The following is a 21273-nucleotide window of genomic DNA, read 5'->3' as shown; positions in this document are numbered from 1 at the left end:
AGAGACTCTCCCTATGACTGTCTTTGAAATGAGCATGACTGCCCACAGCTACAGTATTTATAATGCTGTCTATGCAATCGCGCATGCTTTGCGTGTTCTGTACTCTTTCCAAGGCCAGCAAAGGTCAGGAAGGAGACAGAAATTCCTTCGTCAAATGTCATGGAAGGTGAGCAGACTATTTAGAACATCTCACCAGGTACTGTGCATTGATTCAGCTGCAAAGTTGTCTCTCAGCCTTTTCTTCCTTAAGCCTATCAGATATATTTTCACCCTTTAGTAACTTCCAATATTTGTGACCGGTGGCTGACCTAGCTGCATATTTTGCAACTGTTAGTCAGGATGTATCTGGAGAGCACCAGCTGTTATATACTTTGTGGTTTGCTTTCTACATGGTATATATTTTTTCCTTTCTAATTCTGGTATTATCTCAACTGCTAATTTATACTGTTCAGAACATTTGACTGCGTTGCTTAAATATCTCATCGTTGTCCAATTCTAACATCACATCTCCTGGAGTAGCAATGCCATTAACATATAATATAATGTATTAATTTATTAATATAAAGTATTTATTTTATTTGCTGGGTACATTTTCAAATTATCGATTTATGGTGATCAATCAGAACGGATTAAAATTACATCCTTCTTTTGCCCTGAGGAAAATTGTGAAACATAATTTTAGCTTAAGAAAGACAAATTTGGCCATTTCTATGGTATAGAGAATATGATTTATCATTTAGATTGCTCTGTTGAACTGAAACACTATGCATTAAGAAAATATTATATTTTTATTAGTAAACTGTCTCATCACTTTAAAACATTCCTTCATAATTTATGAAAACAGCATGTTATATCTGGAGAAAAAGATATTTTCTTTGGGTTATCTGGATCCTATATCATTCACTAGTAAGAAAATATATGGTTCTCCAATTTACAGCACTTTGTCATAATATATGCAAGATATAAGTGAAATCATTATAATAATGGTTACTTCTAAATACTTTATAGGTTGTGTATAAAATGATTGCATGTTTTATTTGTTGAATTCCTAGAATCTATTACAGTAGCAAAGTGAAAGTTTTGAAGGACAGTAAACTACAATATGGACGCTGATCTAAACCTTTTCATCCCCTTTTTTAAAGCTCCACCACTTACTGCGAAGCATATCATTTAATAGCAGTCCTGGAGAGAATATTTCCTTTGATAAAAATGGGGAATTAGTTGCAGGTTTTGACATTATAAACTGGATCACTTTCCCAAACCAGACGTTTCTTAGAGTCAAAGTTGGAAGGATGGATCCAGGGAGAGCCTCTCACAAACTGCTGACTATTTCTGAAGAGAAGATCATTTGGCCCAACCGGTTTAATCAGGTGAGGTCCATCTCATTTCAAAATGGACTGGTTCAGTTTTACAATGGCCACTCATGAATATTCAGGTTCATACCTCAATAGAAAGCATATATATGCTGTTCCCCATGTTCTGAAGAAATGTGCACTTCTGATCAGTTTCTTTTTAATTTGCTTTGCAGATATCCTATTGTATAGCAACAGTGATTTTAAGTATTGTCGAAGGCTTTGATTTTGATTTTAAGATTGGTCTTGCGGAGTTTACCATTCTTGAATATAAAGATTTTCATGCAAATTTTCTGCATCTAAATTTATCATTCTGGAATTGTATAATCATATTGCTGAAGTGAGGAAATATCATTCCTTCCCTCTGAACTGGATGATGAGTGCCCTTTGTAGAAACAGAAGGACTATCATAAAACCCAGTACAATTTCTTACTGATTGCACTGATGTTAAAATCATTGTCAACTATGGAGACATTCCTATTGGATACAGAGGCATCTTGGAGATCTTCCTTTCTTTTTCTCTAATCATAGTTAATTCCATCTGGATGATTGGAGGAAGTACATCCCCCAGACTCTCTGAAATGGTTTCTACTAGTTTTGACTTTTTCAAATTGCATATTCAGGCTAGATCATTGCTCTTTTAAGCAGGGACCCTATTGGGGTAGAATTTGGAGAGATAAATTGAAGGCCTTATCCAGCAGAGTTGGATAAGATGACCACAAAATATCAATTATTATATTTTGAAACAATCTAAAATCATGGTGCATGTACTTGGCAGCATCTAATTACTCTTGGTGGAAATTCTCTGATTTAGGCTAGTTGAGAAGTCGAATAATTGCATAAATAAACAAATAAAAAATAAATGCAATGGAAACCTACACCAGTATTATAGTCAACAAAGAACGAGATGGGTCCATCTACTCAACAGAAGTTGAGCTTGATTCTAGAGGGGTTTCACCTGACTAAAAGGAGAAATTTCATAATATTATGTCTTGTTTCATCAAGACTCATCTGAGTGTTTCGGGAAACAGTTTGTTTCTATGTTTGATGAAAGCTGAAATTGACTATTCAATTTTCAGTTTTGTCTTCACACATCTAGTTTCCTTTCATCTACTTTGCCTTCTAATGTCATAAACTGACTCCAACCTGAGTAACAGGAGGGATTTGAAAACTCATTTTCTATAGTTCAAATTATCTTTTTTTCATTCTTGGACAGGAACGGCCTCTTTCACTCTGTAATGAGAAGTGCCATTCAGGTTACAGGAAGATCAAAATTGAAGGACAATCATTTTGCTGTTATGATTGCACTCCATGCCCAAAGGGGAAGATCTCAGACCAGACAGGTAAAAAGAAAGAAAGAAAGAAAGAAAGAAAGAAAGAGAGAGAGAGAGAGAGAGAGAGAGAGAGAGAGAGAGAGAGAGAGAGAAATAATATTTGGTAGAAGGACACTGGGTGCTGTGTGAGGCTAGGGTTTTCTTATATTTTCTCAATTCAACAGGAAACTGACTTGTGAAAAATGGGACTAGGGGGATATCTCCTCACAACTGGACATAAGAGGAATTCTGATTGTTAGAAAAAAGCAGTTCAACAGTGAAGTTGATTATGTATAGATATGAATTCTCCTTCACTATCTGTGCAGAAGCAGAGGCTAGATGTTTTTATGTCAATTCCTACTCTGAGGAGAGTATGGTTTGGACTAAGTTATTTATTTTTTTATATATATATATTTCAAATTTAGTCACCGGCCATCTCACTCAGCACCTTTGTGTGGTTTATAAAAAAAAATAATAAAAATCTATTAAAATAAAATAAAGAGAATGTTCATAAATAAGTAATATATTCCAAGGAATTGATGGTATATAATAGGTTATTGATCTATGGGAGCATCTTCAGGCTGCTGACCACCAGCAAAGTTAGTTACCCTTCCTCAAGCCCCACGTAAACTGGCAGAGTCAGGTCTTCACCCTTTTCTGGAAGGTGTGGAGTGTGGGGGCCCGCCTCACCTCTTGGGGGACAGTATTCCATAGGGCAGGAGCAATGGGGGAGAAGGCCCTCTTCCTGGTCCCCACTAGTTGACATTCTTTAACTGATGGGTCCGTAACATGCCTTCTTATTTCCCATCTAATTTCCAGGTTCCATATACTATAATTAACAGAAATACAACTGGAGTAGCCCAATGGTTTGTGGAAATTTGATTTCTATTGAAGAACTTTCTGAACAAGACATCTTAATTACAATAGTCATATGCACACACAAACATAAACTAAAATTGTTTATTTCTGTATAATTAAGGATTAATTTCTCTTTATCTAGAGAAATTCTTAAGATCAATATCGGAGGGAGGGAGGGAGGGAGGGAGGGAGGGAGGGAGGGAGGGAGGAAGGAAGGAAGGAAGGAAGGAAGGAAGGAAGGAAGGAAGGAAGGAAGGAAGGAAGGAAGGAAGGAAGGAAATATGTAGCTGTAATTCATCTAAAAGCAACAAGCTGGTACACAGTACAAAATAACATGCTTTCATACCAATATTTAACAAGTATAAATATTCTTTATACTATGAAACCTGGGCCAAGGAAAACTGATTCCACTGGAGTTCATTCGTAACAGCTACTCACAGTACGTACATACATACATACATACATACATATATATATATATATATATATATATAAATATGTGCACCTTCATGTACCTTTTTATATCATGACATAAAAAGAACTTTATTTCATGATATTTACTAAAGGCTTTCTGGTCTATTTTGACTTAAATATGTATATTTGGTTTTCCAGATATGGATGACTGCTTCCAATGCCCAGAAGATCATTATCCAAACAATGACCAGGATTTATGCATGTCAAAGCATGTAACTTACCTATCCTACAAAGAACTGTTGGGGACTGGCTTAGCCACATCAGCTCTTGTGCTTTCTTTTATCACGATATTGGTGCTCGGAATCTTCCTGAAGCATCACAACACTCCCATCGTCAAGGCCAACAACTGCAGCCTCTCCTACACCCTCCTCATCTCCCTCCTCCTCTCCTTCCTTTGTTCTCTACTTTTCATCGGTCGACCCACAAAGGTGACATGTCTCCTTCGACAGACCACTTTTGGGATCATCTTCTCGGTGGCCGTTTCTTGTATGCTAGCCAAAACCATCACTGTGGTTCTTGCTTTCATGGCCACCAAACCAGGATCTCGGATGAGGACATGGGTGGGGAAAAGACTGGCTCTTTTCATTCTTCTTTCCTCTTCTCTTATTCAAAGTACTTTTTGTGCTGTATGGCTTGAAACATCTCCCCCCTTCCCAAACTTTGACATGAGGTCCATAAGTAGTGAAATCATTTTAGAATGTAATGAAGGATCTGTTGCAATGTTTTATTCTGTTTTAGGTTTTATGGGCTTCCTGGCCCTTGTCAGTTTTATTGCAGCTTTCCTAGCCAGAAAGTTACCAGACACTTTTCAGGAAACCAAGTCGATTACTTTCAGCATGCTGGTGTTTTGCAGTGTCTGGCTCTCCTTTGTCCCTGCCTACATGAGCACCAAGGGGAAATACATGGTGGCTGTGGAGATCTTCTCCATCTTGGCCTCTAGTGCTGGGCTTCTGGCTTGTGTCTTTTTCCCCAAATGCTACATCATTATGGTGAGGCCTGATCTGAATAAAAGGGAGTGTCTAATAAAGAGAATTAATTAAAGAACAGTGCTTTTAGATTTCATTTGTTAACAGTGGGTTCAGCCATTAAGCACTATGAGATCAATCACCTGAGGCAGCAGGTACTTCAAAGATCACACATTCCATTTTCATGATGCTTCAAGTAATACAAGGGGACAGGCATAAAGGGGAAAACAGATGTTACATTTCATCTTTTTGGAACTTGTTATGTTGTCTGAGCAACTCCCTTTGTTAATGTTCTGAGTACCAAGATAATTGATTAATTCATTAACCAGGTTAATCATGTGGGATGAGAGCCAGTTTGGTGTAGTGATTAAGGTGCTGGCCTAGAAACCAGGAGTTGGTGAGTTCTAGGCCTCTCTTAGGCATGAAAGCCAGCTGGATGACTTTGGGCTAATCACTCTCTCTCAACCTATTGTGGGTAAATAGGAGGCAGGAGTATATACATACATTTGCTGCCTTGAGTTGCATATAAAAGATAGGATAAAAATATAAGAATAAGAATAATGAACAAAGGTGTTGAGTGGTTGAAAATAAAGAAACCAGTATAATGTTTGTGTTCCAGGCATGAAAAGAAGAAGAGATATTACTTTTCAAAGGAGATTTGGATACTTGGGACAATACATGAAACCTCATTAGAAGAATGAAGGAGACTTAGCTAGACTGATGGTTTTTCCATTTATCAGATCTCATATCTTTGGGTTAGTGGCAATGAAGCCCCTAAAATAGTTACAGGAGTTGATTGGGTTCTCCCTGATGTAGAAGAGAAAAAAATACTTTCCTTCTCTGTTAATTCCATGCATATGGTCCTATGTTTCTTCTCCGTACTGCTTAAAACAATGCAGTGTGATTGGCCTCTTCTGAGTCCTACAATCAGAGACCTTTTTGATCACGGAACCTAATGCATACAATAGTCTCTCGTCTGCTGGACTTGGGCCCATAAAAAAGCAGGGATTTATGGATAATCCAAAGTGAATACCTGAACTATTGGTAAACCCAAAGGGAATAAAGGAGTTTGCCTTCTCTTGTGGTCTTTGGAAAGATTTCTGGGGGTTGGTGACAGGGAGAACCACTTTGCTTCTTGACCAGTGCATCCATGTCTTTTGTGCGCGCATCTGTAATTCCTTCTATTCTGGGATGTAGATAGTTTTGTTCCACAAAACACCTCCCAAACCTGATGTAGCAGTAGCCTTCTCCATTTCTGCACCACTCTTGTATTGGTATATATGATCCCCTAGCAATTTTGTAATGAGAGAGAGAGACAGAGAGACAAAGGCAGAGCTCTTTTGCTACCATTTTAATATCCATGTTTAAAAAACACTAACAAATCTGGGAGTAAGAGAAACAGAATATAGAGTTAACTTGACATATTTTTTAAAGATTTAACTGTTGCCTTTCAAATTAATGGCAGGATATGTTATTTTTAGCATGAATTCCTTGGATATGAGTGACACAGTTCAAGTTCAAGGTTATTGAAGTTCAAGTTCAAGGTTATTAGGAAAACGTATTCAGATTTAATATAGATCTCACAAAACACAACCGCACAAAAGGTATTTATTTTAAAAGAATGCATTGCAGATCCCAGACTCAGACCTATCAACATAGCATGGCTGGGGCATTTGCTGTATAGGAGATTAATACAAAACCTAAAATTTTAACTAATATCACCCTAGGCCTCAATATCTATAACTATTTTAACCCAAAACGTATATCTGCGCTGCAGTGGAAATTCTCTCCACACCGGGCAGAGTCATCCCAAACTATAAATGTGATTTCCAGAATAATCTGGTAGCTGTTATAGGTAGACCTAACTCAAATGATTTTCTTGACATAGCAACTATTCTGAGCAAACACAAGATTGCACAGGTAGTTCTTTTGGGGGCATGCAGGAGGAATTGAAGAAATTATCCGCACTTCACTCTCTGGTTAGATGAGTCATTTGATCAGTACTTGTAAGTATAATTTTTTTTCTCCTACAAAGTTAAAGGCTCAACCAAGGATGTAAGTGAAGTACCCCAAAATATGGCATCTTTCTCTGTCTCTGTCTGACATATACAGTATATTATATTATATTATTATTTTATTTTATTTTTTATTTTATTTTTATTATATTAGGGTGCTTCTGTCTATTTGTGCAGGGAAAATGGGGAGATGAGTCTTTCCTTTTTTTCTCATATTATCATGTTGAGAATTGTTCATTGAATGTCTAAATTGTACTAAAATTTACAGGGTTTCAATCCATGTTTTTTTTGGTGGGGGAGGTTGCCTTTGAGTCTGCTTTGAATTCTGGAGAGTGCCTGGGCAAGTCCCTGCAGTTTTCTTGGCAAGGTTTTTTAGAAGTGGTTTGCCTTAGCCTTCTTCCTAGGGCTAGTGACTGACCCAAGATCACCCAGCTGACTTTGTGCCTAAGGTGAGACTAGAACTCACAGTCTCCCAATTTCTAGCCTGGTGCCTTCTCCACTACACCAAACTCTTGTTATCTGTGTTAGAGTTCATAATATACAAAGTGTTTTACTGCAAAGGAAAGAAGTCTAAACCATGGTTTCTTGTGGAACTAACCCTTTTATTTGAGCCCTAAGAACTCTGGTCCAATACTGCAACAATGATCATTTAGAAATAAACTATCAGAAAACCAAGTTTATGGCATTTGCCAAAAGGCCGAATCTCCGTTCATGGAGAATTAATGGCCATAGAACAAGTGACTTGCTTTAGGTATTTAGGAGTAGTCATGCATGCCACTGACTCAATGAAAGCCCAGTGTGAATATGCTGCTCTACTGGACAAAGATCTGCCAATACCATCCTCAAATTTTTCTGCTCCAAGGGAGGATACTATGTTCCAGCCGCACTTAAGCTTTTTCAGGCTAAGCCACTAGCCCAGCTCCTTTATGGCATCTTGGTCAGCCCCCCAGCTTCTTGTTTCACCTCCTTGGAGACAGTACAGTCTAAACTCATCAAAGCACATTTACATCTGGAGACAGGTATGATAAAAGTTGAGTCAAGACTGTGTTTAGCTTCTATAAACCATTGGTTAAAGCTTAAATTTTACACATCTCCTGGTTTCCAGCCTGGTGCCTTAACAACTACACCAAACTGGCTGTCTAACAAGCACTTACAGATAATTAAAAGAAGATAACTATTAATAATCCTGAAGGTAATAAAAGAGTTCTTGCAATCTTGTTGAAAATGGGCTGACTTTTTTTTTCTGCTGAATGCAAACTGCATGGCTACTTCAAGAAAAAAACATGGTTAGAAATTGGCTTTTCTGTTCCATCTTCCTTTGCATGTGGTCATTACAAATGTTGCCTCTGCGGTTGCACCATGGGAGTAAGCTGAAAAGTTTGTGCAGCACCAGGAAAAACATGTTTCCTTCCACAATATTGTAAATAATGAGGCACAGTTTGGACATAATCATCAGCCCGATTCCTATCATCTTAATTGACTTCTCCCTTGACTTTGGAAATTCCCTGTCATTACCAATTTCGTAATTCAAATCTAAAGAATTAATTATTCCTTCTAACCATTGAAATTGTGAATACAAAACAGTTGTGGTCCACCTGTTCGGAAGCAAGCATATTGTTCTAATATTTCTTGAGTTTGGCTTTGAATTCTGGCTATATAGTTTAAGAGTTTTTCACCAGTAGTGTGGGAAATGAATAGCTTTTTTACAGGAAGATTTTCATATATGTTTCTAATCGTTGGAGTGTTGGTCTTAGTGTTCCTCCCGATAAGTGTTTGCCAGATTCCTTTTGCAAAATGTACTAGGAGTGACCCCAATCCCATTCTTCATATATACCATGAACCAGGTGAAGTCATTCTTGGTGGCATAATTTCTCAGAACTTTGCTGCTTCTGAGGAGATCACATTCAAAAGACACCCCTTTCAAGACATATTTGTTGATTTCATGTAAGGAGTTGGATGTTTTAGAACCATGTTGTATCTCTGTCCTAGTAATAGTCAGAAACCAAATGATATTCTTGTTAGCTTATTGCTTCAGAGGGGTGGGAAATCTCTCCTGAAAATGAATCTTTTTCTTTATTTGACCAGATTAATTTATTATGGAGGAAATGTCCTTTCAAACTGATATTTTCAACTGCTGTTATATAGATCCAATCCACACATATGTATCTCTCTATCTCGATCATCTTTTGTTCTGAAAAGTAAAATAGTATTCAAGATAATATATACAACCAGTATGTGTTGAACAGTGGAGCATCATAGGTCCAACATTGTGCTTTAGGAGAGATTTATAATTCTTTTATTTTCGGGAAGAAGTCACTGCATTTAGCAGAACTTACTACTCTTGCAAATCCTATGATAGAAGAAGAAGAAGAAGAAGAAGAAGAAGAAGAAGAAGAAGAAGAAGAAGAAGAAGAAGAAGAAGAAGTAGAAGAAGAAGAAGAAGAAGAAGAAGAAGAAGAAGAAGAAGAAGAAGAAGAAGAAGAAGTTGTTCTCCCACAAAGGACATGAAGTGTACAAAGACCATATTCTATTCACTCTCATAATCAACATAACCCAGATATAAAAACTGCTAGTGTCAGATCTACCATGAATCTGCTGTAGAGAAAGATACTAATTCAGAACACATAGGAAAAGTAGTAGAATTAGTTTTCTAAGCCTTAGTTGTTATCTTCCAAATTAATGGTGGTAGTTATGAGCAGTGTTTCAGGGAGAAGGGCAAAGAAGAACAACAGCTTAATGTTGATGCCATGCAAGCATTTGTATGTGACAATGCACACATGTGTGAAAGAGGTGACGTGTGCATCTTGACAATGCAATAGTGCATTGGTCACTTTGACAAAAGTGCTAGCAACTGCAGGCACCTCTCAGAGCTGTGCTGAGTTGTTTCCAAGATGTATTCCATTGACATAGAAATAGACACAGGTCTATTTCTATTCTAATTAATTTCAAGATTGTTAGGAAAACCTTACCTTTATTTCAAGTGGAGGTAAAAACACATAATTGACTGAGTCTATTTATTATTTTCCAATTGAATTGCAGATTACTGACCCAGAGCTACCAACATATCTTGGCTTTGGTTTTTGCTGTAAAGGAGATACATGCAGATCCTGAAGTCTTAACCAATATCACCCTGGGCTTCAACATCTATAACAACTATTTTAATCCAAAATTTACATATGCAGCTACAATGGAAATTCTCTCCACACCAGACCGATTCATCCCAAACTATAAATGTGATTTCCAGAACAATCTGGTAGCGGTCATTGGAGGACCTAACTCAAAGGATTTCTTTCACATAGCAACTATTCTGAGTCAATACAAGATTGCACAGGTAGCTCCTGTTCATAAAGGAAGAGAAACTGAAGAAATCCTTCACAAATCCCTTGGCTGTTAGATACAAAAGACTAAGCTTTTTGGCTGCAGAATGCTTATTTGAGCACTAATTAAACACAATAAAAAAACAAAAACAAAATAATTGAACCCAGTAAGGGGGAATACGTGAAATAAGCCAAAATATGGAAATATTTATTTATTTAATTTTGAAATTCAGGTTACCTTTATTACTTCCACTGAACTATATTTTACCGTAATAAGCGCCTTAATTAGATATTTTAGTTTTTTGTTTTTTTTGTTTTTTTTAAATTGGCTTCAATTTAACTGCTCATAAAAGGCATACATTACATTAATATCAGGACCAGGTGATTTCAATCAAAGAAAGGCAGTACAGACTTAGAAATCACAACACACCGAGGGCTTTACTGCATAAACAAACCAAAAGAAATCTAAATCACTATTCCTTCTGAAATGAACCCTTCTCCTTTCTCCTCCTCCTCCTCCTGCATTCTCTTAGCTTGCCTATACTTCTGCTCCAGAGACAAATGGACCAAATCAAGCAGTTTCCTTCCACTGGATGTTCCCAAATGTGGATCATCAATATCATGGAATTCTCCAACTGTTACTACATTTCAAATGGACATGGATTGGAGTATTTTATGTTGGTATTGGCAGTCAAACAGAAATATTTCTCTGGAAAATATTACCCTTGTTTTCACAGCACGGGGTCTGCTTTGACTTCATTAAGGAATTAACAGGGAAGAGCTTTGATGGAGCTCAAGCTGTTGCACATGCCGCACTGCCAAATATAAGCGTTGCTTGGAACAGCACAGTTAATACAGTGATTTTTCATGGAGAATATCAGGCGATAATATATTTGTGGATTCTACTCAAACTTTCAGCATTTTTTAATATGTCAGAGAAAGCTAAAGTCTGGATCATGACAGCAGATGTGGACTTTACATCAGCCCTGTTTCAGACAAACTGGAGTGTGGATTTCCTCCATGGTGCTATATCCTTGGCAATCCAGTCAAAGGAAGTATCAGGATTCCAGACATTTGTTCAGATGAGGAACCCTATTTTGCACAAAGGAGATGGCTTCTTAAAAGAAATCTGGCAGCAACTATTTAATTGTCTGATTTCAAACTTTACTATTGAGCCACTGGAAGGGAATCTTTGCACTGGAGAGGAGAAGCTGGAGACTCTCCCTATGACAGTTATTGAAATGAGCATGACTGCCCACAGTTACTGTGTCTACAATGCTGTCTATGCTGTTGCACATGCTCTGCATGCGCTGTATTCATCCATGAACAAGCCAAGATCAGGGGTGACATGGAAACTTCTTCAACAGCAGTCATGGAAGGTAAGTCTGCTTAGCAGAGTAGTGCAGGATATCTCACCATATCTGTTGATGCAACAATAACATTATAAACTTATTTTGTTTCACTGATCCCTGCAAGATGTTTGGGACCTGAGATCTTCATATTTCCATGAGGAAGAACTCATGTTTTCTTCAAGTCATGTGCATATATGAACATCTGTGGCCCAAGCATATCAGCAGAGCAAAAGGTTGGGGTGAGCTGCCTCATGCTGTACATTTCTATTTAGCAATTTTGTTTTGATTTCTACAACTGTCCTAAGTTCCAGTTCTCATCCAGTACAATTCTACTCCCATAAAAGTATATTTCAAACTGGATGTGAATTGTTTTCCTTCATTTGATCATTAGAAGCTTTTCTCCATGTTGGACTCTCTCCATTATCCTTTTAGGAATGATTAACATTCATTGCAAATCTTTATTTGGTTTTGGTTTTGCACTATTTTTCAAGCAATTGAAAAGCAGCAATTGTCCAGAGGAAGGAATCTGGTCTCATCTTCATCCTCTGATCCACATTCTTCTCATTTTTCAAAAGGAATCTCCTTATAAAACCCCACCAACTAGATCTATGACTTCCTGAGTCTGCCAGATACATAGGGATCGCATGTCATTTCAAAACAGAATATTTCCTTTCTGTACTTCAGAGGGGCTTTGTAGCAAAATATTTTATAAGATGATCTTCTACTGCAAGCTCTAAGTGCAATTCTAGTTTTCACTTCTAGAACTATGCAGTTTTCCTATTTTCAGGTATCTGATTGAGAACCCTGTGCAATTTTATTCTACTTTGCATAGAAATTAGTTTGTTATACCTTACAGCTATTATCACATATTCATCTCACTATATCAGCATTAGGTTGCATGAAGTTACTTGCTTATCTATATTTTTAAATTTTATTATTTTATTTTATTTTCATGCTGTTATCATACACTTTTGGAAAAGAAGAGGGAGGTGATGAGAATGATACCAGACTCATTTTGACCTGTCACAACTGAGATTTTTCAAGATATCTTTCCATATTAAAAAATAATAATAATCCTATGAATCTAATAACTGGTCAAGATCCTTATATAGACACAGACTGGTTTGGAGGTTTTCAATATATTAACTAAGACATGTTAGATTTGCAGAAGAATGACATATTTTGTCTGTAAGAAATAAATAAATGTTTTATAATTTTTGGAAAATCTGTTCAGAGATTAAGCCTGCAAAACCTTATTATTTTTTTTAGAATGATAAGAAGCTTAAGATTCCACTTCCATGAAGACAATGATGCAATCTTACATCTAATGTAGTGTAATAGTGCTGAGTATCTGTTTTCTTATTTGCTGGCATTCATTATATTGTTACCATTATATTGGTAACATAAACATATTGCAAAGCATTAACAATAAACCATCATAGAATACTTTTATCTCTTTTCCAACTTTCTTATCCTTGCTGTTTAGCTTTACCATTTTCTGAGAGGTGTTTCATTTAATAACAGTGCTGGGGACAAGATTTCCTTTGATGAAAATGGTGAATTTGAAGGAGGATTTAATATTATAAACTGGGTCACGTTCCCAAACCAGTCCTTCCTCAGAGTTAAGGTTGGAACCATCGATCCAGAAGGACTCTCACATCAACTGCTGACCATTTCAGAGGACGACATCATCTGGCCCACCTGGTTCAATCAGGTAGAATTCATCTCATGTCAACATTGACTCATCACTTTACCCAATATTCCAAGGATGTTTTTGTAAAGCTAACACAATTGCATTATTTTCTGTTGAGTATATTTGTCTTAAAAAAAAAATCTGACTGAGAACTGAGCAAACCACATGACATAATATATTTATTTAGTAGATTGTCAGGGGATTATTCTGGTAAAATATATATTCTATTTTGCCTTGTTTGGGTTCAGTCATGGGAGTTGTTTGGGAATCTGAGTCCTTCTAGGGATAGGTTCAATACCCATGTACATATGGGGGCAGAATGGGTAGGTTAGATGACTAATTGTGCAGTGGGACCCAAACTTTACACTTTATGGGGGCACCCTCAGCTATGGTCACTGGCTTCAAAGCCCTGTTCCTCTTTATTGAGCAAAGCATGCAGTACACATTAAAAAGGGTAAGGATTTGATTGCTGGATGTATGAGCCATTTGGAGCCAGTGACTATCACTGTAAATGCTCCTAGAACTTTATCTTCTTGTATGCAATGCTGCAATGCAAGTATCAACCAAGGGCTTCTGTTGTGATGTCACAATATATGTTTCCTTATTCTGGAGTCACTCTGCCTGCAGACACATTTGTTAATTTATTCACCAATATATGAAGGATATAATGTTATGAAATACTGTTTTGTTATTTTGTTATTGTTTTCCTTGGAATAGTTTTATGCATCTTATATTAAGATATAAGCAATGATCTCAAAAAGGATATTGGTAAATCATATTTGTGAGATTCTTTTCCAAATATTCTCAGTATTTTCTGCATAGTTCTGGTAAATTTCTGTTAAATAGTGAGTTTTCTTGTGGGGAGAATTTCAGTCCTTCCCTGAAAAAACGTGACATGAGCTCCCACCCCATGTTGCCAAAACTGCAATGGGAGAAGAATTCTGAGCACAACTCTGGTTCTAATGTTAATATTGCTGAAGTTCATTTACAGAAGCACACATTCTCATCTTGCTATGCCTTACCAGGACAAACACAATATACCAATGGCAGAAAATCAGTAAGGAAAAGCAAGCAAATTCGGATAAAAGGGATTAAGAGAAAAAATTCAGAGTGGTTAAATTTACTTGCATATTCCTGAGGAAAAGAATCTGATACCAATCAATCATTTTAATGGGTTTAAGTATAGTATTTTATTGGGGTTGGCCAGAGGTCTTCTTTCAAGTGTGTCCCTTTGGATTACTTAGCTTTGATCTTCATCAGAACCAGAGGCAGCCATAGGATCCAGAGGTTAACCTGGCAATAATAAAATGCAAGTCCTTAAGCTCATAATTTAGGTGATATAACAGGAGCATTGCCTGAAACAGCTGAAACATCCAATTGACATGTGGAGTAAGGAGGAGTCCATCTTCCTCTTGGCCTGATTGCATCACTTTTATGACTCATGGACCTGGAATTATTTACGTTTCTGTGTGTCGTTTCAGCTGAGTCATGGACAATGGAAAGATGCTTTTCAACACTACAATCTCAACATGTTGCAACAAGAATCTGTGTGCACGATCTCCAAATATATTAACGTATTTTTCTTCCCTTCATGACCAGGTATCACCTCTCTCCCTGTGTAATGTTAATTGCCCTTCAGGTTACCGAAAGGCCACAAAAGAAGGAGAACCATTTTGCTGCTATGACTGTATTCCATGTCCACAGGGAAAGATCGCAAATCAGACAGGTAAGTGATATTATGAAAGATACCGGATATCCTCCATCATTTAGACATCACACTCAAATTCCTAAACATGTATAACTTTTCACAACTGAGTACCCCATTTCTACTGGAAACAGAGGAGTGTCTGAGCCAAAATTGTTCTTTTCAAAATTCTTTCTTTCTCTTTTGTGATTTACTATCAGGTGAAAGTTTGTGAAAATAGTGATTAGAGGAATATGGAATACATGTTCTATCAAAGTATCTTTGAAGTCCTTCCAAGCTTCGGTTGAATTCAAACAATCTTGATGTGATTTTTTTCTTATTCACTGTAGGATGGTTCATCAATATCTTTGAGATGTTCATGCTTTTTTTTTAAATAAAATGGACCTTAGTCAATTATTATTAAAATTTCTAGACCACCCAACTCTCTGTCTCCCAAGGACTCATTTCCAATATATGTCTTTTATATCATCATTCTCAAACTGGGGGCCTCTCAACCATTTCTTGACTTTCTACTTATATTTGCTTTCCCAGATATGGACAAATGCTTCCAGTGCCCAGAAGATCAGTATCCAAACCATAACCAGGATTTCTGCCTTCTCAAGTATATCTCTTACCTCTCTTATGAAGAAACATTAGGAAGCAGCTTGATGACAGTGGCCATTATCCTTTCTTTCACCTCAGTTTCTGTACTAGGAATCTTCCTGAAGTACCACAACACTCCCATTATCAAAGCCAACAACCGCGGCCTCTCCTACACCCTACTTATCTCCCTCCTCCTCTCCTTCCTTTGTTCTCTTCTCTTCATTGGGAGACCCGTGAAGATGACTTGTCTCCTTCGACAGACTGCTTTTGGGATCATCTTCTCAGTGGCTGTTTCTTGTATGTTGGCCAAAACCATCACTGTGGTCTTTGCTTTCATGGCCACCAAGCCAGGATCAAGAATGAGGACGTGGGTGGGGAAAAGATTGGCCTTTTCCATTGTTCTTTCCTGCTCTTTTATTCAAATTCTTCTTTGTACTCTGTGGCTGGGAATTTCACCCCCTTTCCCAGACTTTGACATGCACTCCTTCATTTCTGAAATCATTGTGGAATGCAATGAAGGGTCAGTTTTCATGTTTTATAGTGTCTTGTCTTTTATGGGCTTCCTGGCTATTGTCAGTTTTATTGCAGCTTTCCTGGCCAGGAAGTTACCAGACAGCTTCCAGGAAACCAAATCCATCACGTTCAGTATGTTGGTGTTTTGCAGTGTGTGGCTGTCCTCTGTCCCTGCCTACATGAGCACCAAGGGGAAGTACATGGTGGCTGTGGAGATCTTCTCCATCTTGACCTCCAGTGCTGGGCTTCTGGCTTGTGTCTTTTTCCCCAAATGCTACATCATCATCATGAGGCCTGATCTGAATAAAAGGGAGCATCTAATAAAGAAAATTATTTAAGCATGCAATCTTGCCTTTTGTCTCTCTCCAACATGGGATTAGCATTGTGAGGTGAATCTCTTGAAGCATCAATTTTGAGAGGTACTATAAAAGTCAGATAATCCATTTTAATGGTACTTGAAATAAGTCCAGTGTATCAACTGAAGATATAAAAATTATGCAGTGGAGTTTGTATTGATTGGCCCTATTTACATAACATTCTGAATTAGATAAATCTAGCAGCTGCATTCTCACACATAATAAGCTTGTTTGGTGTTAAATTTAATAACTTTAGAGGTTAACATTATTTATTGATTATATTTGCTAAAAAGCATTTTATACAATGTTTAGAGAGAGAGAGAGAGAGAGATGGTAGGTAGGTAGGTAGGTAGGTAGGTAGGTAGGTAGACAGACAGACAGACAGACAGACAGACAGACAGACAGACAGATAGATAGATAGATAGATAATCATCATCATCATCATCTTTATTACAGTCACAGACCAAAATTTAGATGATAGATATCAGTGACTAATCATATGTAACAGGAAACAAAAACACAGAACAGCACAGAAGGCATAGAAAATGTTGCATATATGTGAGATCCTTAAATTAGGAGAACAATTTCCTGCCTCAGAAATGGTCACTGAAATTAATGTTATGACCTCCTGGATATTTTAGGGTTCTGGTCTGATTGTGAAAAGCAAATAACAGAACCCTAACAGAACTGGTGAAGCTTGTATAATCAACCCACATTTCTTAGGGCAGGGTGGTAGCTGCTGTAGAAAGGACAGGGAAGGCAGATACAGCCTAGAGTGTCAGGAGACAGGAGCTGGTGTGTTTTTCAAAAGAGGGATTGTTACACTTTCTCTCCAACACTAGGAATATAGGAAAGCTCTACAATGCACTGGGCAGGTAATATTAAACTGGAAATTTGCTGGTGTAAAGGGTTTCCGGTTCATCTCCTGCCTAAACTGGGTTGCCTAATTTGGCTTGCTCTACCTGGAGAAGTAGGTCAACCCCCTATTGGTGGATTGTGTTTCTAGCTCTTGATAGCCCCACAGCCCAAAGGCCTTTACAAGAGAAGCCACATTGTTGTCAATCATTCTGGATTCTGGATTTCCAAAAAGAGCGGGGGCGGGGGGATGAAGAAGGATCATGGCAACCTGGAAATTGCTGGAAAAGTAAACTTTGAATTAGAAATAGAACCAACATCTGTGGGCCCTAAATTCCAGGGGAATCATCCCAATTTCTAAATGAAGTGCTACATCTGAAATGGAATGAAGTACTCAAAGAGAGCCACTTTGGTGTAGTGGTCAAGGCACCAGGCTAGAAATCGGGAGACCATGAGTTCTAGTCCCACCTTAGGCACAAAACCAGCTGGGTGATGTTGGGCCAGTCGCGCTCTCTCTCAGCTTTAGGAAGAAGGAGGCAAAGGCAAACCATTTCTGAAATTTTGCCAAGAAAACTGCAGGGAGTAGTCCAGGAAGTGTTGACCAGGTGTCAACACTTATTCAAAAGCAAAAAAAAAAAAAAAAGGAGAAGTACTCAGAATAGTGCTCTAAGGAATCTGGATCTAAGGGCTTTGAGTTATATACCTGTATCTTGGAGATGGATTGAAATTTAAAAACTATGATGGCAGCAGGTGTGTTCTTGCCTCCTTTAGTATGAAAAAGGCCCAGTATCTCCTTAGCATTCTTGTTTGCCTTTCAGAAATAGATTGAATTGGTTCCTTCCAAATTCCAGAGGGTTGGAATATTACTCCAAGATAATGAAAGGGGGGGGGGGGAAACGCTCTATATTATTATTATCTGGCAATGACTTTTGAGGCATCAATGTCCCTTTGAAAAAACATCATTTGGGTTTTGGAATAGTTTATTATGAGCCTTTCTTCCCTGCAGAAATCCCCCAGGGGCCTCAGACATCTTCTCAGGCTATCCTAGGTTCAGGAAACCACAGTCCTATCATCAGCATAGAAAACCAGAACCAGCTGCCCATTGATAATATTAGAGGGCTGGCATTCTTCTTTGGTTCAGGGGGTGACTATTGAGTTCAGAGCAGGCAGGATACAGCCCTGTTTCACTCCAACCCAAAAATACAGACAAGGTTTCCTAAGGAAGTGAAATAACAGGTGGAAATATCCTGTTGTGTCTTATGGAGAGCCTTACCTCAGGTTGAGTTTCTGCATCCCCTTCTCATTCAACTTATTGATAATTCTAGTCACTTTAAATATATACATAGCAGATGGATAAAGTAGCGATTAGAGCACTGCCCTTTGATGCAGAGACTGGGGTCCAAATCCCAGCTGGTACCTATCTTACCAGTAGGGATCCTTGGGCAAAGACCCCCTAACGCTTCACTTGCCTACCTCGAATATGAGAGTGATACAAACTAAGAGAGTAATGCTGGTCAGACGTTGCCCAGATTGACAAGGTCTGCATCAGATGCTGGGGAACCAGGACAATCTGACGATAAATGGGCTACTGGAACAAACCATACATGGATGAGACAAGAGAACCTGGAATTGAGGGGATGCTACTACAACAGTAGATCTAATGAGAGGGGATATATGAAATGTATGAGGGATGGAGAAAAGACCTACATCCACACTAACTGAGAAACAGCTAGTTACCCAACACTTCAACATAGTGATGAGGAAGCTGCTATCACAGCTTGAGACAGACCAACTACACATTACACCCCAGACTCAAGAAGACCTGGAAGAACAACTGAATGTGCAGCCAACACCTGACGCTGGAACGTCACTGCCACCCCCTCCATTACCAAGCACAGCAGCTGATATGAGGCATAAAATTATGAATAAACTAGCTACAATCAACCCTCGAGACTGATTACCAAGGCTCAGTGGAGAAGTACCAGCAGATAGTATACTAGAAAATGCCAATAGAGCCCTCACGACAATCCCTACTACCACCATAACTCAAACCAATGAACTGGTATATGCTATAGCTGCTGTACACCTGGAGATGCTTGGTTACATGATCAAGAAGAACAGCAGTACATACCCCCCTGGAAAATGAGGTTGGAGGCTAAGTTCAAGGCAATTCAGAGAGAAGTTAGTCAGCTAGTGGAACTACAGAAGGGTGTGGAGATTAAGGATAAAACTCAGCTACTGAAAAAAATACATGGGGCTGACTCCATCTGTAGCCCTAGAGACTGCTAAACAAAGGCTCACAGCACTGGCTGCCAGGCTAAGGAGATACACTAGACAAGCAGAGACCAAGAAGATAAATGCCCTGTTCTCCAAAGAACCATCCAAGGTGTACTCCCAACTGCAGTGCAACAAGACAGTAACAGCAGAGCCAACAACAGCAGAAACTGAACAGTACTGGAAGAACATATGGGAGAAAGAGAAGACGCATAACACCAGTGCAAAGTGGCTGCAGGACCTGAGAGCAGACCATAGCAATCTCCCAGAACAGGAACCAGTCAGCGTCATAGTAGCAGACATCCAACAACGGGTCAAGAACATGAAGAGCTCGACAGCACTTGGTCCAGACATGATCGTCACCTACTGGTTAAGAAACAACAGTGCGTGAATGCCTAGCAGCGCAGATGAACCAGCTGCTAGCAGCAGGCTCCCACCCAGACTGGCTAACACAAGGAAGGACAGTCCTGATCATGAAAGACTCTTACAAGAGAACAGCACCGTCCAACTACCGGTGAATAACCTGCCTCCCCACAACATGAAAAGTCCTATCAGGCATCATAGCCGGCAAGCTACAGGACCATATGGGCCAGTACATGAACACAGCTCAGAAAGGCATTGGGGACAACACCAGAGGCTCAAAAGACCAATTTCTCATGGATAGAGTAGTTGCCCCAGAATCAAGGTCTAGACAATTTGGCAATTCCTTGTAAAATACATCAGGACATTACCATCTGGCACTTTAAGACTAAAGGATGCTTCAAACATTTCCTTTAGTCTTTGAAATTATGCATACAGAGGCTTTGTAGCTCAATAGCTAGAAGTTTGTTCTCAACTTCCTTGGCTTTCCACTTGAATCCTGGCTGTTCCATTGGAGAATATTCCACCAGTGATAGGGGAAGTGAATAGTTTTTTTACAGGAAGATTTTCATATCTTGCAGTTGGAATGTTGGTCTTAGGGATACTTCCTAGAAGCATTTGCAGAGTTTTTTTCAAAAGGCTCTAGCAGTGACCCCAATCAATATCTTCATAAATACCACAAAACAGGGGACCTCATTCTTGGTGGTATAATTTCTCAGAGCTTTGTAGCTTCAGAGAAGATCACGTTCAGAAGACATCCTTTGGAAGACTTTTTTGTTGAATTTATGTAAGGAGTTGGATGTTTTAGAGCTCTATTGTATCACTGTCCTGGTAATCATCAGAAGTCATGATAAGACCATTTCCTTATTCTTTTGTGGGTGGGAGGGAGATTGGGTGGGGTGGGGAATTTTTGCTTGCAAATTATTCTTTCTCTTTCATTTCACCAATCTAGAGGAGGAGAAGGAGCACCTGGAGGATTAACATTGGAAATAATATTTATACACACATACATACATCTATATCTACAGTATCTATCTATCTATCTATCTATCTATCTATCTATCTATCTATCTAATCAGTTCTTGTGAAAGTCAAAATTGTTTAAGTTTTAAATCCTATATGTGGATCTTTTGACTGTGAAAGAGCAGAGAATCAAAGATTCAGTCTCTTTCACAGTCTGCTTTCCAAGAGATAGATGACAGAGATATGACAGAGATACAGATAGAAAATATTTATTTCAATCAATGACCAGATAAAAAAGAACATAAACTAATGACAGCAGAAAGCTT

General features: G+C 38.4%; 2 protein-coding genes across 2 annotated transcripts; both read left to right on the top strand.

The window, feature by feature from the left end:
- The first annotated feature begins 2586 nt into the window (after positions 1-2586).
- Positions 2587-5037, top strand: LOC103065263 (vomeronasal type-2 receptor 26-like). Its single transcript, XM_088144084.1, has 2 exons — positions 2587-2695; positions 4136-5037. The coding sequence occupies exon 2, from the start codon at positions 4138-4140 to the stop codon at positions 5035-5037; it is 900 nt and encodes a 299-aa protein (XP_088000210.1). The 5' UTR covers positions 2587-2695; positions 4136-4137.
- A 9910-nt stretch (positions 5038-14947) lies between these two features.
- On the top strand, positions 14948-16477 carry LOC148215244 (vomeronasal type-2 receptor 26-like). Its single transcript, XM_088143930.1, has 2 exons — positions 14948-15065; positions 15576-16477. Exon 2 carries the CDS (start codon positions 15578-15580, stop codon positions 16475-16477), a length of 900 nt encoding a protein of 299 aa, XP_088000056.1. The 5' UTR covers positions 14948-15065; positions 15576-15577.
- The last annotated feature ends 4796 nt before the right edge of the window (positions 16478-21273 follow it).

The sequence above is a fragment of the Python bivittatus genome, unplaced genomic scaffold (genome assembly GCF_059951505.1).
Source record: "Python bivittatus isolate LINGU-HERP-01145 unplaced genomic scaffold, Pbiv_v1 ctg000430_np1212, whole genome shotgun sequence".
Classification (NCBI taxonomy): Eukaryota; Metazoa; Chordata; class Lepidosauria; order Squamata; family Pythonidae; genus Python; species Python bivittatus.
This window is presented reverse-complemented; position numbering and strand designations above follow the sequence as displayed.